The 25,280-nt window shown below is 37.4% G+C and overlaps 1 protein-coding gene across 11 annotated transcripts in view; it reads left to right on the forward strand.

Annotated features, from left to right (window-relative positions):
- Positions 1-25,280, forward strand: part of ZC3H13 (zinc finger CCCH-type containing 13) — a 91,457-nt gene that overhangs the window by 53,130 nt on the left and 13,047 nt on the right. For 6 of the 11 annotated variants that reach the window (XM_019936540.3, XM_019936539.3, XM_019936542.3 and 3 more), the window contains 9 exons: positions 1,320-1,630; positions 4,297-4,761; positions 8,807-8,998; positions 13,009-13,092; positions 13,431-13,974; positions 18,563-18,666; positions 19,013-20,194; positions 20,864-21,376; positions 23,621-23,773. In XM_019936540.3, coding sequence (XP_019792099.1) covers positions 1,320-1,630; positions 4,297-4,761; positions 8,807-8,998; positions 13,009-13,092; positions 13,431-13,974; positions 18,563-18,666; positions 19,013-20,194; positions 20,864-21,376; positions 23,621-23,773 — 3,548 coding nt within the window. The remainder of the gene's footprint in view (positions 1-1,319; positions 1,631-4,296; positions 4,762-8,806; positions 8,999-13,008; positions 13,093-13,430; positions 13,975-18,562; positions 18,667-19,012; positions 20,195-20,863; positions 21,377-23,620; positions 23,774-25,280) is intronic. The other 5 variants (XM_019936543.3, XM_033843854.2, XM_019936544.3 and 2 more) reach the window with 5 other exon arrangements.

Consider the following 25,280-nt stretch of genomic DNA (forward strand, 5'->3'; position numbering starts at 1 on the left):
AGTTCTACTAAGGCATCATTTATAAACAGCATAGTTTAGAGCAGCGGTTCTCAACCAGGGTTGATTTTACCTCCCTGGGGACATTTGGAGATACCTGGAGTAGTTTTTTATCGGCATGAATGGGAATGGGAGGGAGATGGTACTGGCTTCTAGTGGATAGGGGTCAGGGATGCTGCTCGACCTCCTACAATGTACAGGACAGCCTGCCACCACAAAGAATTACTGAATACAAAATGTCAATAGTGTCAAGATTGAGGAATCCTGGTTTAGGATTAATAATGATTTTGCCAACATTGTGGAAGTTAAAAAAATATTTATCATAGGCAGTGAAGGTAATTCTAAAATATTTTGACAGGAACTCATAATTTTTTTGAACAAACATCTGTCCTCAAAATGATTACTTTGAGAAATATGATACTTATCTGAGCATGTGATGTCTGAAGTGTTGTTTTTTAAACATTAGTCCTGTTTCTTTTTAGTTATTGCCCAAATGTGTGTATTCTAGCTCTCCGTCACACACACCTTTTGCATATTCATTGTAGACACAGCCCAAGACATAACAGATTATAGGAGTGATTCAGATGTGCTTCATGAGTTTATAAGTTATTTCTCTCGCAGCAAAGAAGATGATTTGAAGGGAGCAGAGGAAGCCTCAGTTAAACCAAAGCTTATGAACTAAATTTCAGTTTGTGCTGCCCAAGAGTGAAGGCAGGTTATTTAAGATAAAGACAGTATAGACAGTATGTCCTTTCCTTAACTCTAGCTTTCTTTCCCTATCCTAAGTGTCAGCCCAGGCAGTGCAAACTTTTGTTTGGCGTAGCTGGTGATAGCTTTTCCCGTCTCCCACAGCCCTGAATTATAGACGTTCTTACACCCACTTTCCTAGATCTTAGTATGTTTTCTCTTTAGCTCTTTGTGGGTTCCCTCCTCCAATACCTATTTACACTGTCAGAGATTATCTCTGGTAAGAGTGAGTTCCAGACTTTACGTGAGAGTAAGAACCATCTGTGCTCAGGGAGGATGTTACCTGGAAAAGGGAGTGTGCCTTGGAGCCAAAGTTCAGGAGAAGGGCAGTGCATGTCTCATCTAGAACTGTTGTCTCAAGCTGACTTCAAAATCAGTCAGATCTTTAAAAATCAACTTGTTAATGATTTTACATCATTGTGAATTAAAATTTATCTTGGAATTATTACACTTTTAGCTTTAACTTTTACATTCAGGTTTTTTTGTTTGTTTCTTTGTTTTTAAAGAAGATTTTCCTTTGGCTAGAAATGAAAGCTCTTGAACATATTTTTTTATTGTTGTTGCTTTCTTTATAGGTCCACTTCCCCAGCAGGACAGCATCATTCTCCTATATCTTCTAGACATCACTCATCTTCCTCACAATCAGGATCATCTATTCAAAGACATTCTCCTTCTCCTCGCCGAAAAAGAACTCCTTCACCATCTTATCAGAGGACAGTAACTCCACCTTTACGCCGCTCTGCTTCTCCCTATCCTTCACACTCTCTGTCTTCTCCTCAGAGAAAGCAGAGTCCCCCAAGACATCGGTCTCCAATGAGAGAAAAAGGGAGGCATGATCATGAACGCACTTCACAGTCTCATGATCGGCGTCATGAAAGGAGGGAAGGTAAATACTCCATTGTGGTTTTTTTTTTTTTAGAGTTCTTTAAGTGGATATTTTCTTTATTAAAAATAATGGACTTTCAGATTTATTGTTAAAATAAGAGACAGGAGAGAACTGTGTTATATTATGTCTCTGTAACACATGGGTGATAGCTCTTGAGGGCAATAGGAGGTGCTTAAGGACACAGAAATGTAAGCTACTAAATAGATGTAAGTGGGCATTTATATGTATGCTAAGTTGGTCCTTTCTTTAGTTATGATGTTTTACTTGAGTACTTTCAAGTTCTAGAAATTTGGGATGGTATGATTCTTAGAGCGTCAGTCTAACTGCTTAGCTAATTCTTCAAAAACAACAGAGGTGAAGGAAAGAAAAGCAGCAAACCAGGGAGCAGAGTTTGAACATATCAGAAATATTTTGACTAAGAGGTGAGGGCTGGGGGAATGTTCAGAAAGTCAGTGTGAACCAAGTGATCAATATTCCAGGTCTAACTCAACAAAGAAGTCAAGCAAAGCAGTTTTCCTTTCTAGATCCCTGAGAATTATGTTAACTTTGAATTTGCTATTCCCGGTTCACGCTGAGATGTTATTATCATCAAAACTTGGCAGTACAATCTAATAGCTCTCATCTCTCTCTGTATTTCTTATCTAAGCTTCTTGTCCTTATTTATTTAACTTAACAAGTCTTTTTCCTGACATTTCCTGAGTTAGTTTTTTAACATAATGAGTACTCAGGAAATACAATACTTGCTGACTTGCAACAACATTTCTGTTTAATGTGCATTTTTAAAGCATCGTACAGCATGCTTCTGCACCCCACACAAGACTGACAAAAAGTCACAATTTGAGTATTGTATAGCAGTCGCCTATGAAACATGTCGAAGTTAGTTTTTTCTCTTCCAATCAACAGTGCAAGTTATTTTATTCAAGAAATGATGGATGCATAGGTAGGGACTGGAGAGAGCACCTATTTTAAAGAATTATTCCTTGTGTACATGATTTTGGAACCAGATCAGCACAGCAGTGTTTATGGAACATTGGTAAGATGGGAAAATTCTCTTATACCTATCTATGAACAACTAGAGTTGACTGGGAATATAGTATATATTTCATGACTACTTACTGAATGAAAACTATTATTTCAAAACATAATTTATTAAACACACTAATGAAGGGGAAATTTACTATGCAGTTGAGTCTCATAGGAATGCTTTTTTGTAGTAAGAGGGGTTTGTGTTATAGGAGGAATCCTTTTAATAATAAACCATACATTTTTAGGTTCTTTGTGAGGAGAATGTTTCTTTAACCTTCCATACAAGAGATGTAGTAGGCGTTTATTCCTCTCTATTTAGAGGTCATTTTTTGAAATAAGAATAATTTCAGTGAAAGGATGGGGAGGTAGATAAAGAACAAAATATAGTAACTAGATGTATTCGTAAAGACAGCTGTGGGTATCATAAAAAGAGAATCTAATACTAAGTGAACAAATTTCTAGGCACATTTGGTATTGGAGGAGGACTGGAAGGGATGGATGTGCACAAAAAGAGAGGGGGATGTTGTCAGAGTCTTGCCTAGTGCTTCTATCCTTATATGGCATTTATGGATGTAGGCATATGGGCAAAGTTATTTTGCAGGGGAGATAAGTTATTGATGAGAATCTAGGGGGTCTTGTGGATACTGGGCGGAGAAAGTCTGTGGACCTAGCCATAGGTAAATTTATAATGTCCTCGACCAAGAGCTGCTACAGTTACTTAAATAGCCTCAGATCTTGGGGTTGTTGCAGAGTGTAAGAACAATTTATGAAGGAATCTGATAAAAATTACAGGGTTTGTTCTTTGAGGGTCTCTTGTTAATTCTTTCAGTTCATATCAGATTTATGCTGTAATCAATTTATACTTTTCTAGGCATCTCTAAAGAACAGTTTCTAATCTTTGCAAATTCCTATGATGTACGGGGCTGACTAAACCATTTAAGCTCTGGGCCTCTGTTCCTTCATTTATACAATAACAAGGTTGGGTTAAGTAACTATTGAGGTTCATTCCAGCTTTTTTAAAACTGAAATTATTTTTTAAATTTTTCTATGAAATGTTAGAAAATGCCTTAAGTAGAAAAATCTTTAGAGACAGGAGTGTGATTTCATTAAATAGCTCAAAAAATAAATAAATAAGGGGGGAGAGAGAGAGAGAGAGAGAATAACAGTATGTGTTTACCAGCCAGCATACTAATAGTAGGCTACTCTCAAGTGCTTAAGTACATTGGAGGTAGTCATGTGTGCTCTAGTCTGGCCTAATACTTGGTAGAGATGATTAAAATCACTTGTGCCTCTGGATCTAAAAGTGATTTCTAAAAAGTAGGCCATCATTGATAGATCAACTTAACTTGTTTCAATTGTTTAAGATTTATAAGTATGGGTACATTGATGTGAGAAGATCGTGTTCAAAGTTTATCCAATCAAGACAAATAATCCAGATGTTAATAAAATTACCTTTGGAATTTTAGTTTACAGATAGTTTTATTTTTCTCATTTGCCCATGTTTTCTCCTTTTATTTTTTGTTAAGAGTAGAAATTATACCATTGTATTAAAAATTTTAAAGCTCTGTATTAAATACATCGTCTGGTTTCCTAAAATTTTGTGAAAGGAATTACAGTGTATTTCCAAAATTGCGTTACAGAGACTAGAGGAAAAAGGGATAGAGAAAAGGACACAAGAGAAGAACGAGAGTATGAACAGGATCAGAGCTCTTCTAGAGACCACAGAGATGACAGAGAACCTCGAGATGGTCGGGATCGGAGAGATGCCAGAGATACTAGAGACCGAAGGGAACTAAGAGACTCCAGAGACATTCGGGACTCCAGGGAGATGCGAGATTACAGCAGAGATAACAAAGAGAGCCGTGATCCCAGAGATTCTCGGTCTACTCGTGATGCCCACGACTACAGGGACCGTGAAAGTCGAGATGCTCATCGAAAGGAGGATGCATATCAGGAAGAATCCCGAAGTTATGGCAGAAACCATTTGAGAGAAGAAAGTTCTCGCACTGAAATAAGAAATGAGTCCAGAAATGAGTCTCGAAGTGAAATTAGGAATGATCGGATGGGCAGAAGTAGGGGAAGAGGTCCAGAGTTACCTGAAAAGGGTAAGGTTTTTGACTTGTCAGTGAACTGTATGTTGTATGTTCATAGAGAAATTATTAACCTCCTAACATTTGTTTTCTAAAGATATTATTTCTGACGTTCATTATCACTTTGTCAAAGTAATTTTCAATTAATTGAGTTTGTGATTTTCCCTATAAGTTCCGAATAGGAATTATTAGCCACAGTAGCAGAAGATAGATGGGGCCTGACTTGGACCTCCTGTTTGAATTATGTCCAGTCATGCCTACCATCTTGTTTAATGTGAAACACTAAGAAAATTGCTATCAGGCAAAAAAGTAGCATCAAAAAGAAATAATTTCTAATAAACAGGTATATAGATAAAATGATCATTAAAATGGGATTAAATGGTGGGCTTTCAAAATTGGTGGTGTCAGAAATGACTGACTTGTGTATTCATCAGTACTTGTGCTTGCTTCAAAGCCACCTCAGAACATCACATATCTGCATCTTGAGCCATTTTTCTCATCTTCCTCTAAAAAGCGTTTGCCATCATCATTGTCATCAATAACTACCTACCTATATGTTTTTGACTGTCTCCGAACTGCCTTAACTGAGTTAGCTTTGACCTCTCTCTTCCTCCGCCCACTTCGCTCCCCTTCCCCAAAACACTGCTGCAGAATTGTGACCACTCTTATTCTTTCCATAGGCCTGTTGGTTTATCCTGGTCAGTATTACAGTTTCACATTAAGATGAAGGCCCCTCACCTTCTCCTCCATAGTTGTCTTGGCTTTTCTTGGCCCTTTGCTTTTTCATATACATTTAAAAAATGAGTTGTCTTTTCTTTTTTAATTTCATGAAAAACTGTTGGATTTTTATTTCACGTACATTAAATTTATTGATTTGTAACTTTTTCTGTTAAGGTCTTGAACATGTTTTGTTCCTGTGTACCCTCTATTTTTGTTGCCATTGTAAATGGTACTTAAAAAAATTCTCTTTTTAATAATGCATTCACATGGTTCAGAATTTCAAAGCTGCAAAAGGATGTATAGTGAAAGCCTCCCTTCTATCCCTGACCTGGTTTCTTCTTTCGCCAATTTTGTATGTATCCATCTGAAAAATATTCTACACAAGCAGATGTATATGTCTATTCATTTTCTCCTCTGGTTTTCCAAGTATAATTAAAAAAATTTTTTTTATTTAAAAAAAACACACAACTATATACTCTATACCCTGCTGTTTTCACTTAAAAAATATCTTGGGGACTTCCCTGGTGGCACAGTGGTTAAGAATCAGCCTGCCAATGCAGAGGACACAGGTGTGAGCCCTGGTCCAGGAAGATCCCACATGCCATGGAGCAACTAAGCCTGTGCACCACAACTACTGAGCCTGCATTCTGGAACCCGCGAGCCACAGCTGCTGAGCCCGTGTGCCACAACTACTGAAGCCCGCACACCTAGAGCCCGTGCTCTGCAACAAGAGAAGCCACTGCAGTGAGAAGCCCACGCACCACAACGAAGTGTAGCCCCCACTCGCCGCAACTAGAGAAAGCCTGTGTGCAGCAACAGAGACCCAACACAGCCAAAAATAAATAGACTTATTAAAAAAAAAATCTTGCAGATGGTTCTGTATCAGTCAACTTGGTAAATAGCCACCTCCTTTTGAAAGAGTGCATAGTGTATGTTGTAGGATATACCATAAAGTTAATAAATCCTATGTATTAGGTGTTCTAATCTTTTTTTTGTTTTTGAATACTGTTTTAAGTGAATAACTGTGTACAGGTACACCAAATAATATATTTTAAAACATTTTTTTGATGCTTATTGCTGGTGTACGGAAATGGTAATTAATATTTTTATACTAATCTTACATTGTGATGTTGCTGTATTTTCTTAGTAGATCTAATTAGATTCTCTTAAACATTTATGTATGGGAACAGACAGATTTGGCTCTTCCTTTCTGAGTATTATTTATTTGCTGTCAAGTAACCTGCTGAGCTGCTGTTTCAATGAACTGTTTACTACAAGTGATATAATGGGCTTCTTTGCTTTGTTTCAGATTTTAAAGGATTATTGCTGGCATTTCACCATTAAGCATGGTGTTTGTAAATTTTTAGCAGATGCATTTTATTGTGTTAAGGATGTCTCCTAATTTCCAAACTTAGCTGACAGCTTCTATCATGACTGTTTTTCTGTATCTTGAGATCATATAGTCAGTCTCTTTTACCTTGTTACTTATGTTAATGTATTTTTTAAAATTTAGAACTATTCTTGCATTTCTAAGATAAATACACATTTCATTTTTTAAAAAAGTTCTAAAATAGGTGTGTTAAAATTTAATTTTGAATTAAGTATCTTTGTTTTTAATTGAGATTGGCATATAATCAGTGGTATGATGGTAAACATTTAACAACTTACTCATCAGGCAAAACGCCCTGGCTTGTAGCTAATGCCAATTTCCATGGTATAAATTACTCCTGCCATAGCAGATTTTGAGCTACTAACGTCACTCAGTGTGGACATGGGAAGAGGTGCACACAGTTGGCTCTTCGGAGCCAGTGTTAACCAGTTCCACCATACCACTGCATAGCTCTTGTTTTTTATATTGTCTTTGTTTGGTTTGGTGATCAGAGTTATAGTAGCCATATAAAATGTGTTGGAAGTGTTGCTTCTTTTTTTCTCTTCTTTGGAACAATTTATGTATAAATAATTAGTTATCTTTTTTTATATATATAAATTTATTTTTGGCTGCGTTGCGTCTTTGTTGCTGCATGTGGGCTTTTCTCTAGTTGCAGCGAGCAGGGGCTACTCTGTTGCGGTGCGCAGGCTTCTCCTTGTGGTGGCTTCCCTTGTTGTGGAGCACGGGCTCTAGGCGCGCGGGCTTCAGTAGTATGGCTCGCGGGCTTAGTTGCTCTGCAGCATGTGGGATCTTCCGAGACCAGGGCTCGAACCCATGTCCCCTGCATTGGCAGGTGGACTCTCAACCACTGCGCCATCAGGGAAGCCCTACCACTTTTTTTTAAACCACATTTTTTTCCCATTCATCTGTCATTGGGCATTTAGGTTGCTTCCATGTCTTGGCTATTGTAAATAATGCTGCAGTGAACATGGGAGTAAAGATATCTCTTTCAGATCCTGATTTCAGTTCCTCTGTCTCTATACCCAGAAGTGGAATTGCTGGATCATATAGTAGTTCTGTAATTTTTTGAGGAACCTCCATACTATTTTCCACAGTGTGTGTGTATCCTTGTATTACCATCGCCACAATCAAGATACTCAGCTGTATCATCACAAGACTCCCTGTGTTACCTCTTTATAGCCACACTCAAATCCCCTCCCCTATCCTTGACCACTGGCAACCACTAACATGTCCATCATTTTATAATTGTTATTTCACAAATGTTACATAAATGGAATCCTGCTGTCTGTGTGCTGTTGAGATTGGCTTTTTCACTCAGCACAGTTTCCTTGAGGTTCATCCAAGTTGTGTGTATCAACAGTTTGCTCCTTGTTGTAATATTCCATGATCCGGATGTACCACAGTTTGTTTAGCCTTCACCCACTGAAAGACATTTGGGTACTTTGCAGTTTGGGGCTATAACTACTGTGAACATTCATTTCCCAATTTTTTAATGAAAAATTTCAGGTACCACCTACTGTCAACAAAGTACCTTGGTTCTGTATTGGAATGTTTTCACTATAAACTGTAGTCAATGCAATATATCCATATCCTGAATTATTTTTATGATATTTCTGTGATTTAGATATGAATTAATAGATTTTAGTTTTTGTTTCATTGTTATTTGGCTTAATTGAAATGAGTCTCTTTGCTTTATGATTCCATTATATGTCCTTTTTCATAGGTAGGGAAAACTGGTACTTAGCTTACCCAAGTCAGTCATTAGACACCTTGGGTGTTCTGATCCAACATTTAATATCCTTTTTGACAATGAATACCACACTTTGAAATATTAAAAAACCCACCAAAACCCCACATATCTTTATATGTTTTGGGGAGGAAAGATTGTGACTGACAACTTGTTGAATAAAGTGTACTTGTTAAATATTTGTGTGAATATCCTTTGTTTAGGAAGTCGAGGCACAAGAGGTTCTCAAATTGATAGTCACAGTAGTACTAGCAACTATCATGACAGCTGGGAAACTCGAAGTAGCTATCCTGAAAGAGACAGATATCCTGAAAGAGACAACAGAGATCAAGCAAGAGATTCTTCCTTTGAGAGAAGACATGGAGAGAGAGACCGTCGTGACAACAGAGAGAGAGGTTTGTTAAATGAAATATTATTAAATAGTGACCGACATTGATTGGGAGAATTGTTTTTTTTCCAACCATTATCAGTTTACTTTTTAACATAAAATATCTTTTAAGACTTTTGCTTGTTGACACATTTTAAATTATTATACTTATTCATATAATCTTCCATTTTTACTTAGTTTAGGAGAGATTATGTAAATAGCTAGCTACCAGTACCTACTTGGTAACAGAGCAGGTGCTGAATTAGTAGGTACTTGCATACTGCAAGAGTTAAGGTGCCTTGCTGTATGTCTCTTACCTTAACCAAACAGCTCACAACGTTTTAAAGAATATAGATGCTTGGGTGACGTTTCAGGTATTTCTGATTCAGGAGGTAAAGTTTCTCATCTGAGTATCCTGGCCACTCACTCACTAGCTGTGATACACAGTCTTGTAAGGACTGCCAGGGAGAAACAAGAAAAAACTGATAAAGATAGTGCTGGGGGTTGTTTAGAGAAATGTTTTATTCATGTTCCTTCCTGAGAATATGTAATACTTGGTTTAAATTTAAATTCTTGTATATTTTAAGCTAAAAGTGTTCTGTTACTACTAGATGATATCTTAAATCAGTTTTTTTTAAAATAAATTTATTTATTTTTGGCTACGTTGGGTCTTATTGCTACGCGCAGGCTTTCTCTAGTTGTGGCAAGCGGGGACTACTCTTCATTGCAGTGCGGTGGCTTCTTATTGCGGTGGCTTCTCTTGTTGCGGAGCATGGGCTCTAGGCACATGGGCTTCAGTAGTTGTGGCACGTGGGCTCAGTTGTTGTGGCTCGCGGGCTCCAGAGCGCAGGCTCAGTAATTGTGGCGCACGGGCTTAGTTGTTCCGTGGCATGTGGGATCTTCCCAGACCAGGGATTGAACCCATGTCTCCTGCATTGGCATGCGAATTCTTAACCACTGTGCCACCAGGGAAGTCCCTTAAATCAGTTTTGAAGCAAGATACTAGAAGGCATTTAAGAAGGGTTATAAGTACTTTCTTTAACAAGCTTTTATTCTGTACAGATTAGGGCCTTTAAACATTTATGACCTTATGAAGGTCTTACTAACCTTGCCTGTTTACTAAAGTAAGGTTTGCTGTAATGCTGAGGTTAATATAGTACAAGACTTGATGGAGTAGGGAATTGAGTATTGATGCTTCACAGTGGGCTGAATTAAATCAAATATTCTTTATAATATTAAGTCAGAGAATGTATATTTTAAATCCTTTATCTTTCAGTATCCGTGAGTTTATGTATGATAAGAGAATCTATGTTTCATATTTTAGGAGATTTGGGCTAAGAGAAGGGTAGTAATTTTTCCAGTGTTAGAGAAATAAGTTCTAAAGCTAAAAGTCGAACTCAGGTCTTCTGACTATAAGTCTTATTCCCTTTTTATTTTATTTTACTGTAACTACTTCAATAAATATCAGTTGTATGATTGAAAGAGAAATATATTTTTGATAATGATATATTCTACAAATGTTTATTGAGTACCCATGCACTTTGCTAGGTTTTTGGAGTACAACACTTGTGCTTATAGAACTTTATAAAGGGGACGATATCCCCCCTGAAAAAAGAAAAGTGATTGTTGGGTGCTGTCAAGGAAACATACAAGGGATCCAGATAGAAATAAAGGATGAGAGGGACCTACTTTATTCAGATAGTGTGCTTATGAAAAATTTGCGATGACATTTATGCAGAGGCATAAATGCAAGGGAAGAAGCTAGCATTGCAGGTATTGGAGGGTAAAAACATTCCATGCAGAGGAAAGAATGTGTGCCGATTCCGAGACAGGAAATAGCTTAGTATGTCCTAGAGTTTGAAATAAGATCATTGTGACTAGAATGTGGTGAGCAAGGGAGATAGATAAAGGTTGAAGGTAGAGATGTGTTCAGGACCTTGTTCTGTGCTCAGGAATTTAAATCTTCCCGTTAGTTCTTCACAGCCTAATTAGGGTACGAATAGACAGTTAAATATGATAAATACTACTACTATATAAAGTTCTGTGAGAAGACAAAGATGCAGACAGAATACTGAGGCAGTCTATAAAAGCTTCCTAAAGAAGAGACATCTGAATTAGGGCCTGAAAAATAAATAGGAGTTGGCTAGAAGGAATCATGGAAGAAACACTGCAGGGAGAGGGTGCAGCATGTGCAGACACACAGGACTAAAAGAAACATATACTTTGGTGTAGTAAAGAGTTATGAGGTTGGAGTAGAGGTGTGCTGTAATCGGTAGGGAAGGAAAGAAGCTAGGAAGAAGGATGGGGGGGTGTGTGGTGAGAGACTATAGACCACGTTGTAAATGGCCTAGTAAGTCAGGCTAAAAATTTTGGATTTATTTGCCTTTTTCATTGCCTAGGAGATAAGTGCTTTTAAGCAGTTTTTTTGTTTGTTTGTTTAGCAGCTGGAAAAAAATATAGAGTTTTCCTCAGAAAAAGAAAAAAGGTATTAAGGAGTCTGGCAAAAGACGGAAGACAAGGATACCAACCAGTTAGACCATTGATAACATGGGCATCTAAGAAGAGCTGATCCAAGTCTAAGTTAACTATTAATTGTAGGGATTGAGAGAGGAAATAGAATAAAGAAATATTTTGAGAGTGAAATTGATGGTACTCGAATATCATGGTACTTGGAAAAGTCAGAGGTTTCCAGCTTTCATGATTGGGTATCATTCATTAAAATAAGGAAATACTTGAAGAGAAGTATGCTTTTGAAGAACACATTTTTGGGGAAAGATAGGGAAGATGGTTGAGATGTGTTAAAGTGGTGTTCCTTTCCATTTTCTCTGAAGTAAGTAACCTTGTCATTGTGGTTGGGAAAATAGACTTTTTATTTGTCAAAAAAAGCTTGCCTGAGTAAAGGAGTCTGTTCCCTAACATTGCTATAATCAGGAATTTCAAGTATGAATTGCTGTAAGTTGCAGTATTGAATTTGTTTGAGGTTGTTTTCTAATCATTGTGACATTAGTATGATCCCCAAACCAAGAATTCAGACAGTCTAAGACATGAGTGTACACCCTTCCAGGAATCTAGAGTGCAGTACAATAGAACCATTTTAAATTTAAACTGGTTTCAGCAAAAGTAAAAAAGAATTTAAGAAAATTGACTTCTAGTCCGGATGTTCCAAGTATCTACCATCTCTGTGACTTTGACAAATCAACTTCTGACCATAAATTCTAAGAAGAAAAGGGGTAGAGGGGCTGGACAAGGTTTAGCTTTGTTTTGTTTTAGCTTTAAAATTCTGTGAATTTTCATATCTTGATCTAATAAATATGGATAATTCTTAAATTTTTCATCTGTGATAAGAAAGGAAATTCAAATTATTAGATTGAACCCTTCACTAAAAATATCCTAAAATTATTCTGCTTAATAAGTTGATGTCAGAGATTGCACTTACAAACCTGTTGGCCATATTGTAGTATGCCTTTTATGACTAACTAGTAAACAGTACTGTGTAGTGTGAAAATAGAGATATCGCAGTAGCCTAGATCATAGCACAGTGACCTACTTTCAAAAATGGCTATCTGTGTGGAAGAGTTCATGCCATTTTCTTAGACATCTTTTGATCCCAGACTAATTTCTTGCTCAACTGGGCATACTGGGTAGCATGCATTCAGTTTGTGTTTATATGATTCATGTATTAAAAAATATATATATATATAAATGTGATGGGGTTATCATTTAACATTTTAAGAAAACAGCTCTTCATCTGAGTAATCAGTTATATGATTAAATAAAATTTTTAGTCGATTAGTAGTTATTAATTATAAATATATATCACTAATATGAAACACTTTTTACATTTGATTATTTCAAGATTGCTAAGCATCAGTACCCTTAATATTCTAGTTTATGATAAATTGATGTTGCAGCAACAAATATTGACAGATGTTTTGTTCTACTATATTTTCCTCACATAATAGCTGCACTTTGATGTGTATATATTTCGGCCTGAAATTAGAGGTGTGACTTACGAGGGAAATTTTTTTTTTCCTTCAGCTCTTATCTTCTTCACCTCCTGCTGCCCCTATCCTTTGCCACCAGTGTTCTCAGGTCCTGCTGGGGGGACAGAGAAGATCAGAGGTGAAGGGTAGAGATGGCAGAAAGTGGGGTTGGAGCAGTGGGCTGGAGGTAGGGTAGGGAGCATGCAGAGAAGGATCCAAGGTGGATCAGTGGGAGGCGGGAGGGGGGTTATGGGGAGCAGAAAACATGGTAGTTAGAGGGCAAATAAAAATTACCTTTAAGAAAAAGAAATGTTTTTAAACATCTAGTGGTGATTATTTGGATGATTAAATTAAAAGTAAATACAGTACCTGATTTATATTTGTTGCCGGTGTGACCCTATACACAGATAAAATGTAAGATTTGCCATACTGTCATCTGTGAAATTAATCACTGACAAAACTTGGTTTTCATTGTAGATCAAAGACCAAGCTCACCAATTCGACATCAGGGAAGGAATGACGAGATTGAGCGTGATGAAAGAAGAGAGGAACGAAGAGTAGACAGAACGGATGATAGAAGAGACGAAAGGCCCAGGGAAAGAGATCGGGAAAGAGAGCGGGAGCGGGAGAGAGAGAGGGAACGGGAGAGGGATCGGGAGAGAGAGAAAGAAAGAGAACTAGAAAGAGAGCGCGCTAGGGAACGGGAGAGGGAGAGAGAGAGGGAGAAAGAGAGAGACCGGGAAAGAGAGAGAGATCGGGACCACGATAGAGAGAGGGAAAGAGAGAGGGAGCGAGACAGGGAAAAAGAGCGGGAGCGGGAGAGAGAAGAAAGGGAGCGGGAGAGAGAGCGGGAGAGGGAGAGAGAGCGAGAGCGAGAAAGAGCGAGAGAAAGGGAGAAAGAGCGAGAACGCCAGAGGGAGTGGGAAGACAAAGACAAAGGACGAGAGGACCGCAGAGAAAAGCGGGAAGATATCCGAGAAGACAGGAATCCAAGAGATGGGCACGAGGAGAGAAAATCAAAGTAAGTGATTGTGAACCAGTTTTTTACATGTCAGTGAGGAATTCAGAAAGTTCCATTTAATGCTTCTCGGGGGCCCCTAATATCCTCTTAATTCTTTTTCCTCTCCACATTTTCCTGTATTTTAGTTTTATTATACGTATTTGGTGTTCAACATCTTTTGAATTGTCTAGGGAAAAACAGTTTTCTCATTCTACTATTTCTGTATCCAAGAGATATAGTTAATAATTCTTGTTTACTGTTCGATTACAGCCATTTAAAAAAAATTAAGTTATTTATTTTTGGCTGGCTTGGGTCTTTGTTGCTGTGCGCGGGTTTTCTCTAGTTGTGGTGCGTGGGGGCTACTCTTAGTTGTGGTGTGCGGGCTTCTCATTGCAGTGGCTTCTCTTGTTGCGGCTCATGGGCTCTAGGTGCGTGGGCTTCAGTAGTTGTGGTGCACGGGCTTATTTGCTCCGCGGCATGTGGAATCTTCCCGGACCAGGGCTCGAACCCGTGTCCCCTGCATTGGCGGGCAGACTCTTAACCACTGTGCCACCAGAGAAGCCCAATTACAGCCATTTTTGATGGTACATTGGTTTATTTGACTGCTACAGACTTGTTTTTAACAGGAATCCAACCTGAAAGTGGTAGCATCAGTGGGTTTATGTCCCATCATATCCACTTTATAAGTAGTTAATGGAGTTGGCTTGTCACCAAGACATAATGCTTGTGCTATTCCTGATAATCCTTTATGAGTTCTGTGTACGTATAAGTCTAGAGTCACTACCCCCAGGCTGCAGAAGCATTTACAGTGTCTTAGAACAGAGGAAATTCTGGAACCACTGCATGGCTAGAAGGAGATGAGAGATAGAGAGGTATCCTCTCTTGGGTTGTGGAGTTATAGTAGATTATTGGAATAAAAAGATGTGTTCTTATTATCTTATATATCTGAGGGCATCTTCTCTCTTCTTTCTTTTCTCTCTCTCTTTGTTTTTCTTTTTTTTTTAATATCAGTAAGAATTTATTTGCTCTGGTATCTGGGAAGTCCAGGGTTAGTTTTTGTTTTGATGTGACTATATCCAGATTCTCAAACAAACATAGAGTGGTGTATCTCCACTGTTCTTTTTCTGTATTAGTTTTAGACTCAGAAGGCTTTTACCGAAATGATGGCTAGGATGACCCCAGGGTTATACCTATCAGCTCAGTAGCCCTCTCTGTGCTGGGGCTCTCATCAGTAGAGGAGTTAGATAAGAGAGCTAAGCCAATCACTATAGCCATGAGAAATCTGGATTCTGGTCAATTTTGAGGTTTTATAGACATAAAACCAAACGTATCAAAATTGTTTTTTTTTTCCAAATACCAACTAGAATAGAGGGTATATTTAAGTTTGTTAAGACAAACTGGAAATAATTTATATATCCTCAATTTCTTTGCCTCTACCTCTACCTTATTTGCCTCATGGTGAATACACTCTCTGCTTTAGGCTTTTTTCATCATTGCTCTTATGGATTTTGGTTATAAACAAACAACGTAGCACAGAAATGGAGGCTTCTTCCATTAGGTCTTGCCTTCCCTTCAGTCTGCAGCCAAGGTTTTCTGTAGTTCGCTCTCTCGCTTCCCTCTCGCCACATTAAAAAAAAAATCTCACATTAACATAAAATTGATAATACCTTTCACACATGCAGGCACACAGTACATTATTATTTCTCTTCTCTCCTCTGACCTCTTTAACTCTCTATCTTCTAAGATTAAAATTCTGAAATCTTTGCTATTTATTTATTATTATTTAATCCTATGCTTTGATTATATTTTACATGCTTCTGATCTCAGCTTACAGTAGCCAAAATTTCTTCTAGTTTTTCGTGGCTAGACATTCCAAGCATTGACAAGGGCCCCAGAAATTTAGGAGTCAACAGCTCTATAAAATAACTAGTTATATAAGGTTAACATCTTGATGTTTTCATCAATTATATTGTCATCTCAGTAGCTGAATTTATCCAGCACTTTCGTTTTTAACCATGGTTATGAGGAAGGTTTGTTGAATTGCCGTAGTATTTATTTTACTCTAATTTTGTTTCTGTAGATACTTCCTTGAAATTAAATTTCGTTTTTTTGCATGTTTTATATTTTCTTATGTTATCAATTAACCTCTTGCTGTGTATCAAACCACATGAGAAGTTAGAAGTTTAAAACAACCACCATGTATTTGGTCATGATTCTGTGGGTTAGCAATTTTGTCTCGGCTCAGCAGAGTGGCTCTTCTCCTGGTCTCACTTGGGATCACTCATGCTTCTCCAGTCATTCTGGCAGTTCAGCTGAGTCTGAGTGACCCACGTGGCCTCACTCACATTTCTGGCAGTTGGTGCTGGCTGTTGCTTAGGGCATCTTATTTTCTCTTCCATATGACCTCTCATCCTCCAGCAGTCTAAACTCTACTTTTGCATATGATAGTAGAAACATACCAAGAAGGCAAAAGCAGAAGCTGCAAGGCCTCTTGAGTCCTAAATGTCCAAACTTAAACTGTCATTTTCACCACATCTTCCTGTCATAGTAAGTCACTGGGCCAGCCCAGATCCAAAGAATGGGGACAGAGACTGCCTAATGATGGCAGGAGCTTTTGATAAGGAATTGCACAAGCTTGGGCCTGTGAGTTGTCATACTACATCTGGGGTCTCCTTTTCCACCTGGTTACTCATCTATATGAGTGAGCTGTCAAGGAGAAAATGTGCTCATGTGCTGCAGTGTTTCTCAACTTTTAGCCATAGTATTTACAAACATTGCTGGCTTAAAAAAAAAAAGAGTGGTCAAAATTTAACAAAAATATAGGAAAACACTAGAATAACTTAAGTATCCAGAGATATAAATCACTAGTCATTTGAAGTTTAACTGAAGAACAAGAAATATAGTGAACATATGAATTATTTTATTAATTTGTCACCAAGCAGATGATATAGTTCTAAGAGATGAGAAGAAACCGATTTTTACAGTGTACCCACAACATGACTGGCACTGGGTTTATGACATAACGAACTTATTCCTCATTGCAATTTTATGAGATGGACCCCCATTTTTTCAGCTATTTTCAGATGAGAAAGCTAAGAATGACCTCAAGGAATTTACCTAAGGTTGCATAATAAGTAACATGACTAGAAGTTGAACTCAAGTCTTTTTTGACTCCAAAGCCAATACTAGATTTTCTCATTTGACTTCCCAACATAAGGTATTTCTATACCATAAAAAGGTAAAACTAATGAATAATTTTCAGTAGAGGGTACATTGATTGCTCTGCTATATGTTACCACTTCGTAGTAGTTAAATCTGGTGAATTTCAGTGAGTTATTCTACATCTACATGAAAAAGATAAGAGGTGGTGCCATGTATTTGAAGTCCACGGTTGTAAGTCTTAACAAATGAAGAATTTTATCAAACATGCCGAATGCCCTTTGTATGATATAGATAGCTCTGAGAGTATTGGGTTTGTTTTTTTTGGTTTTAATTGTGTTCTCTTTATTTTTTGCCAGTGTTAACCTTTATTTATTTTTAGTTTTTATTAGAGTATAGTTGATTTACAATGTTCTGTTAGTTTCAGGTGTACAGCAAAGTGAGTTGGTTATACATATACATACATCCACTCTTTTTTTTTTTAAGATTCTTTACCCATATAGGTCATTACAGAGTACTGAGTAGAGTTCCCTGTGCTGTACAGCGGATTCTTCTTAGTTGTCTATTTTATATATAGTAGTGTGTATATCTCAATCCCAGTCTCCCAATTTATCCCTCCCCACCCTTATCCCCTGGTAACCATAAGTTTGTTTTCTACAAACTCCCGTTTTGTGAATAAGTTCATTTGAGTGTTATCTTTACTTAGATTGCTAATTGTGATGGGACATTTAAAGTTCTGGATGAAGCAGGAATACACTATTTTTTGAGACCTAAAATTCATAATTTATTGATTATTGGATATTCATTCATTTATATAATAGAAAATTACCATAGAATTTCCATCACTACCATTTTCTCATTCTATTTTTTTTCTGTTTCTTTCTTGCCATACTCTGTCACTCTTTTTTTTTTTTCTTTTTTGCGGTACGCGGGCCTCTCACTGCTGCGGCCTCTCCCGTTGCGGAGCACAGGCTCTGGACGCGCAGGCCCAGCGGCCATGGCTCACGGGCCTAGCCGCTCCGTGGCATGTGGGATCTTCCCGGACCGGGGCTCGAACCCATGTCCCCTGCATCAGCAGTCGGACTCTCAACCACTGCGCCACCAGGGAAGCCCTCTTTTTTTTTTTAACATCTTTATTGGAGTATAATTGCTTTACAATGTTGTGTTAGTTTCTGCTGTACCACAAAGTGAATCAGCTATATGTATACATGTATCCCCATATCCCCTCCCTCTTGCGCCTCCCTCCCACCCTCCCTATCCCAGCCCTCTAGGTGGTCACAAAGCAGTGAGCTGATCTCCCTGTGCTATGCAGCTGCTTCCCACTAGCTTCTGATAGTATTATAATCCTACAATTATACATTCTAGTTACAGCAAAAACTAATAGTAAAAATGTAGTAAAGAAATCTTTTTCATCCCCTGGAATTTTATAAATTACATTTGTCCAATTTAGGAAGCGCTATAGAAATGAAGGGAGTCCTAGCCCTCGTCAGTCACCTAAGCGCCGGCGAGAACATTCTCCTGACAGTGACGCCTACAACAGTGGAGATGATAAAAGTAAGCAGGATCTGTTTGCCACATTTCTATAGTCATATTCATTTGTAACCACGAGACCATTCTTTCACATCAATACGAAATGATGAATTGAGATTTAAAATGTTTTCTTGCTCTACTGCCTTTGAATATCTCCCATTGTGACTAAAGTATGTGTTAGAAATAGTCCTTCTACCGTAACGGCACTGTCATTTCCTACTAGTTGTAGTAAAGCCATAGTTTTATTTTTACTGAAGTTGTTATTTTTAAACTTTTAAAATGAAAAGGGAGAAATTGGTTTATTATTTATAGGTAGCATGCAATATTGTTAACATGGTGAAAGTGTGATTACTTTTATCTTTTTGTATAGATGAAAAACACAGACTCTTGAGCCAGGTTGTTCGACCTCAAGAATCTCGTTCTCTTAGTCCATCCCACCTTACAGAAGACAGGCAGGGTAGGTGGAAAGAGGAAGATCGTAAACCAGAAAGAAAAGAAAGTTCAAGGCGCTATGAAGAGCAGGAGTTCAAAGAGAAAGTTTCTTCTGTAGATAAGCAGAGAGAACAGACAGAAATCATGGAGAGCTCAAGAACTCGTTCACAAGACATGATAGGACACCACCCATGTGAAGATCGAGACACATCTGATCGAGCTCATGATGAAAATAAGAAAAAAGCAAAAATTCAAAAGAAACCTATTAAGAAAAAGAAAGACGATGATGTTGGAATGGACAGGGGTAACACAGAGACAACGTCTGACGATGGTCAAGTATTTTCACCAAAAAAAGGACAGAAGAAGAAAACCGTTGAAAAAAAGCGTAAAAGGTCCAAAGGTGATTCTGACATTTCTGATGAAGAAGCAGTCCAGCAGAGTAAGAAGAAGAGAGGCCCACGGACTCCCCCTATCACAGCCAAGGAGGAATTGGTTGAAATGCACAATGATAAGGATGGCACTATGGAGGATCCTCAGAAGAAAGAAGATACAGCGTTCAGTGACTGGTCTGATGAGGACGTGCCTGACCGTGCAGAGGTGACAGAAGCAGAGCACGCTGCCACAGCTGCTACTCCTGGAAGGACTCCTTCCCCGTCTTCTCTTCCTCCTCCTCCTCCTCCTCTTGCCATGACGACGACTCCTGCTGCCACCACCTTCAACACGTTGACCGCCACCATTTCCACCTCTTCCACCCCAGCCAACACCACCAACACTTTTACCAGTGAAGACTCACATAGAAAATGCCATAGAACACGAGTGGAAAAGGTAGAGGCACCTCATGTTACTATAGAAGATGCACCACATCGCAAGCCAGTGGATCAAAAGAGGAGTAGCAGCCTTGGCAGCAATCGGAGTAATCGTAGTCATACATCTGGCCGTCTCCGCTCCCCGTCCAATGATTCTGCACATCGAAGTGGGGATGACCAAAGTGGTCGAAAGAGAGTACTGCATAGTGGCTCAAGAGACAGAGAAAAAACAAAAAGTCTAGAAATCACAGGAGAGAGAAAATCTAGGATTGATCAGCTAAAGCGTGGAGAACCCAGTCGAAGTACTTCTTCAGGTAATGAAAATGAAGTATAATCTAACCACTGTTTCCTATGTTAGTATATTTGTATATTTTGTACAGTTTTTTGCTTTGTTCAAATCATAATTTTAAAGTAAATGCTAAATTGGTTACTTTATATGCTGCCTTAAATTTCAAGGAACCTAAAAGCTTAACCATCCCGCCAAAATGTTACCTGTTATCACATTACTAGCAGCATTATAGTAGAGGTACATTCAATGAAGTCAGTTTAATATCAGGATTTTAGTAGTATATCTTGGTGGAAATACTTACGTATTCAAGTCCTCTATTGATGCCTAAAATTTTAACCTTCTGCCTCTTCTTCCTGCAACCAATACTTTCTCTTTTGACCACAGAAAATAAGGTAGGGGGATAGGAAGAGGTCAGATAATGAAATGATCATTTCTTTTACTGCTTAAACAGTTTATGTATTTATTTCTTTGAAGATATTTTGTGGTTATAGTGGAAATAAACAAGGAAACATGCTTTTTACATATTTTAATTAACACTTTGAAAGATGGAATTTTTCATTAAGATGGGTCCTTTGGATAATTTAAAATAAATACAGAAATAGATAAATTGTCAGTTTTAAAGGGCCTTAAAATGAAGCCTTTTATTTCCATTTTATCACGTGTTAACTCTTTGTATATGGTGTATTTATTTTAGATCGCCAGGATTCAAGAAGCCATAGTTCAAGAAGAAGTTCTCCTGAGTCAGATCGACAGGTCCATTCAAGATCAGGGTCGTTTGATAGCAGAGATAGGCTTCAAGATCGTGATCGTTACGAGCATGAGAGAGAGCGGGAGAGAGAGAGGAGAGATACACGGCAGAGAGACTGGGAGCGAGATGCCGATAAAGATTGGCCCCGGAACAGGGACCGAGATCGACTACGGGAACGGGAGAGAGAACGAGACAAAAGGAGAGACTTGGACAGGGAAAGGGAGAGATTAATCTCTGATTCTATGGAAAGGGACAGGGATAGAGACAGAACTTTTGAGAGTCCTCAAATAGAGTCTGTAAAACGCAGTGAAGCAAAACTGGAGAGTGAACATGAGAGAGACCTAGAAGGCACTTTCCGGGACTCTTTAGCTTTGGATAAAGAAAGAATGGATAAAGATCTAGGATCTCTGCAGGGATTTGAAGATACAAATAAAGCTGAGAGAACAGAGAGTATGGAAGGTGAGTGTCACGCCTTTTTGTCGGTTTCAATGCTCCATTCCTTTTCAGATTTCATAGCAAACAAATATTTCCTTTTGAAAGGTCATCTGATACACATATTGACTCCATTGTTTTAGGGAAAATAGAGTTTATAAGGAAAAGCCTTATAATACTTAAAAAATGTGTTCCACTCATTAGTACTATCAAGGTAGACTTGGTTCAAATAAGCCTAAATGAAATAAATGATTACAGTCGTCCCTCAGTCCCTCAGTATCTGCAGGAATGGGTTCCAGAGCCCTCCACAGATAGTAAAATCTGGGCATGCTCAGGTCCCTTATTAAAATGACTTCCCGCTCCTAGAATGAGGGACCCTGAGAAGGCCACATCCACCCTTTTGCCCACTCAGAGCCAACCTCAGCTATGGACATCCACTCTCCAATCCTTCACCCCTGATAATGCTATACAAGCTGGCTTAATGCCTCTGCACTCTGAATGAGCTTCCTTCTCTAGGCTTCTCCGTACCCATTGCCTGATAGACCTTTTCCCTTTTATCTTCTCTTATTCAAACTGCAAGTCCCAGTTTATGCATTATTTCCTCTACGAAGCCTTCTCTGCTAAAGGTGCTTTACTCTTTCAAATCGCCGTAGCACCTTGTTTATACATCTTTAATAGCATCCCTGTGCCATATTATAATTATTTTTCCATAGTTTTCTCACCACTATACTGTACTCCTTTGTTAGGCACCATAGCTTTTCATTTCTTTATCATCAAGACTCTAGTAAGGACACAATAAATGGCTGATGAATGAAAATATGTTCTGCTGTGCATACATGTTCTGCATCTTATTCTTTGGTGAATTATAGCCCAGGTTAACAATAGTAATGGCCCCCCTGAAAATTCTTCTGGAAGTTCTGCCTCCACTACACCATTGTTCTGACATAACCTCTCTACTTCAAGCCCCCAAGAAACTTCTGGGATACTTAGTACATAAGCAGTAATATTTTATATTCTTTTTATTTGTTGTATTGTAGCACTAGTCCCAGAATAAAGTTCACATTCTTTTAAAACTATAAACATCCTTAACATCTTTTGGTTATTTGGTTAGATATATTCCAATACACCAACTGTTAACATATTTTTTCTACTTGACAAAAACATTTCTGCCTCAGTGGTCTTCACATTTTTATCTCAAATTTGAATTTTAATGGCATCAATTTGTGACCCATAGTACTATTAGAGGTACAACCTTGGGGTATAATTGAATATAATTTTAACCAATCATTGTAATATCTCTCTTGTGATAGGAGTTCTTGCCCTTCATCCCTAAAATATACCATTCATTGGTTGTGATCACAGATAACATAGCATAGAAATTTAGAGGTGAATTACCTATTGTGAAATGCAAAATTTTATCCAGTTAAAGTAGGACAATGAGTTTGATAAAGCTTGAAAAGTTAAAAATCCTATTATTTGCATTTATGTTTAGATGTATATCTGTGTAATGAAGTTATTAAAATTGTTTACTTTAGAAGTGAATGGTGGGGGTATGAGGAGATTACTACAGAACTTAATAGAGTAGAAAATTAGTAGAATGACTAGAAACATCTCATAGTTTATTATATTTTATTTGCTGTAAGTTTTATAAAGCATGCTGTTGCATTTTGAAAACTAATGTTGTAAACTCAGTAAAGTGTATGGATAACACCTGATTAGAAATATTAAGTGTACTGTATAGTTTTATGATAATTCAAGTTCAGAACTAAGTCACCAGGAGACAAAGCTTTAGCCTAGGTAGTTGAGAAAAGTTGGTAAATAAAGAAATGGAAGGTACGCTAGTGGTTAAAGTTTCAAATAAATTTTACTAATTAGTTTGCAAGTTCTTTAAAATTAATGAATTTATTTTGATAAAGAAATTAATGCATCCTTTTGAAATTAGATTTCTCTGGACTTAAAGTTTTATTATAAAAAATTAACAACATAATATCAACATTAACATGTTAGTGGTAGATTTTCTCATATTTTAATTGTAATCTTATAACTTATTTTGATATTGCTGTCCATATTGTGTTCTTGGCATTAAAACTAAATTTAATTTTTAAGTTTTCTTCTGGAGGTATCAAGTGTTTTAAATAATTAAATATAGTTTTCAAATAAAAAAATGCTTTTCAACTTTTCTTAGTGTGCACAGCCTCTCCTCTTTGTTTTCACTTAGATAACCCTTTCCCTTAACACTCTCTTTGGCATGAAATTAATTTTTCTGTTTAGCAGGAGATGACGAATCCAAGTTAGATGATGTGCATTCGTTAGGATCTGGTGCTGGAGAAGGATATGAGCCAATTAGTGATGATGAACTAGATGAAATTCTGGCAGGTGATGCTGAAAAGAGGGAGGACCAACAGGATGAGGAGAAGATGCCAGGTAATCATTTGCAGAGGTGGTTGAATGTAAGAAATATTTAATTATGGTATAGTGATATTCTTTGTTCCCTTTCATGATGTAAGAATTGATAAAATGCAGTTAGAATTTTCCCATTTTAATTAAATGTTTTAATTAACATAGAAGTGCCAATAAAATGAAAATTATAGTTAATATGCTCTGCTCATTTTTAAGTAGACATTGTCTATAAATTGGAAAGGGCATTATTTAAAATAGTACAATTGTAAGATTTCCTATCAAACAGTGATTGTCTAGCAGTGTTCTAGAGGGTAGGTGTATGGTACAGAGCTTCACAACTGTGCTGCCACAAACCAACTTTTGAAATGACCATTCAGAAATTTCCAAAGGTCGAGGTTATATTTGAACACTGTTTATATACTTCTCTCTCTCAATTTTCTAAATTCAGTAATCATTTCCATTTATAGTACTTTATTCATTGCCAGAACTTCCTCCAGTGACTGTACCATGAAGCAGCTACCTTCAGTGTTCTTGTTGAATCATCCCAATTAGTCTAATTGTTACTAACAATTTTTTTTTTATCATAGGGTCTTTGCTTTGTTTGGGTATACAGAATATTAAATTCTTATTTTGACTTAATTTGCTCTTACATTTTACAGTTTTTTCTAATGTATAATATATATATGAGTGTTATCTTTATTATTATCAGCTATTAGATACTTCTGAATAGAACATTATTTTGTTAATTTCCTAAACTCTGACTTATCAGTGGATAGATTATTCTCAATTTTAATCTTAGCCACTGCCTGATTCTTAAATTTATTTCATAATGAATCATTTGTTTTTAAAAGGTAAACTGTGTCTGTGCATTCATGCACACATGCAAACTAGATACACTCCTGGATTTACTTAATTAACCCTTGAAATGACTGGTACCAAGCTTCAAAATGTCAGACCTAATATAGTGAAATGATGGAGTTCTTTCATTGAGGATCTCTCAAGCAATTTAAATGCATTATTTGTAGGAATGGGTTTGCTTAGGTGTTTGTTTGCTTGCCTTTTTTTTTTGGTTTTGGGGTTTTTTATTGAAGTATAATTGACATACATTAGTTTCAGGTACACAACGTAATGATTTGATATTTGTATACATTGCAACATGATCACCACATTAAGTCTAGTTACCATCTGTCACCATGCAAAGTTACAAAGTTTTTTTTCTTGTGATGAGAACTTTTCAGATATACTTTCTAGCAACTTTTAATGTTGAAATACAATATTATTGACTATAGTTACCATGCTATACATTACATCCCCATGATTTATTTATAATTGCAAGTTTGTACCACTTGATACCCTTGACACATTTTGTCTAAACTTTACATTCCTTCCCCTCTGGAAGCCACCGATCTCTGTATCTATGAGTTTGGTTTTCTTTTTGTTTGATTCTTTTCATTTTAGATTCCACATATAAATGAAATGGGGGGGGTGGAGGCACTCGCCTGTGACCTCTTCGCCTCTTTTCCTTTGGTGA

Source organism: Tursiops truncatus, chromosome 18 (genome assembly GCF_011762595.2).
Source record: "Tursiops truncatus isolate mTurTru1 chromosome 18, mTurTru1.mat.Y, whole genome shotgun sequence".
Lineage (NCBI taxonomy): Eukaryota > Metazoa > Chordata > Mammalia > Artiodactyla > Delphinidae > Tursiops > Tursiops truncatus.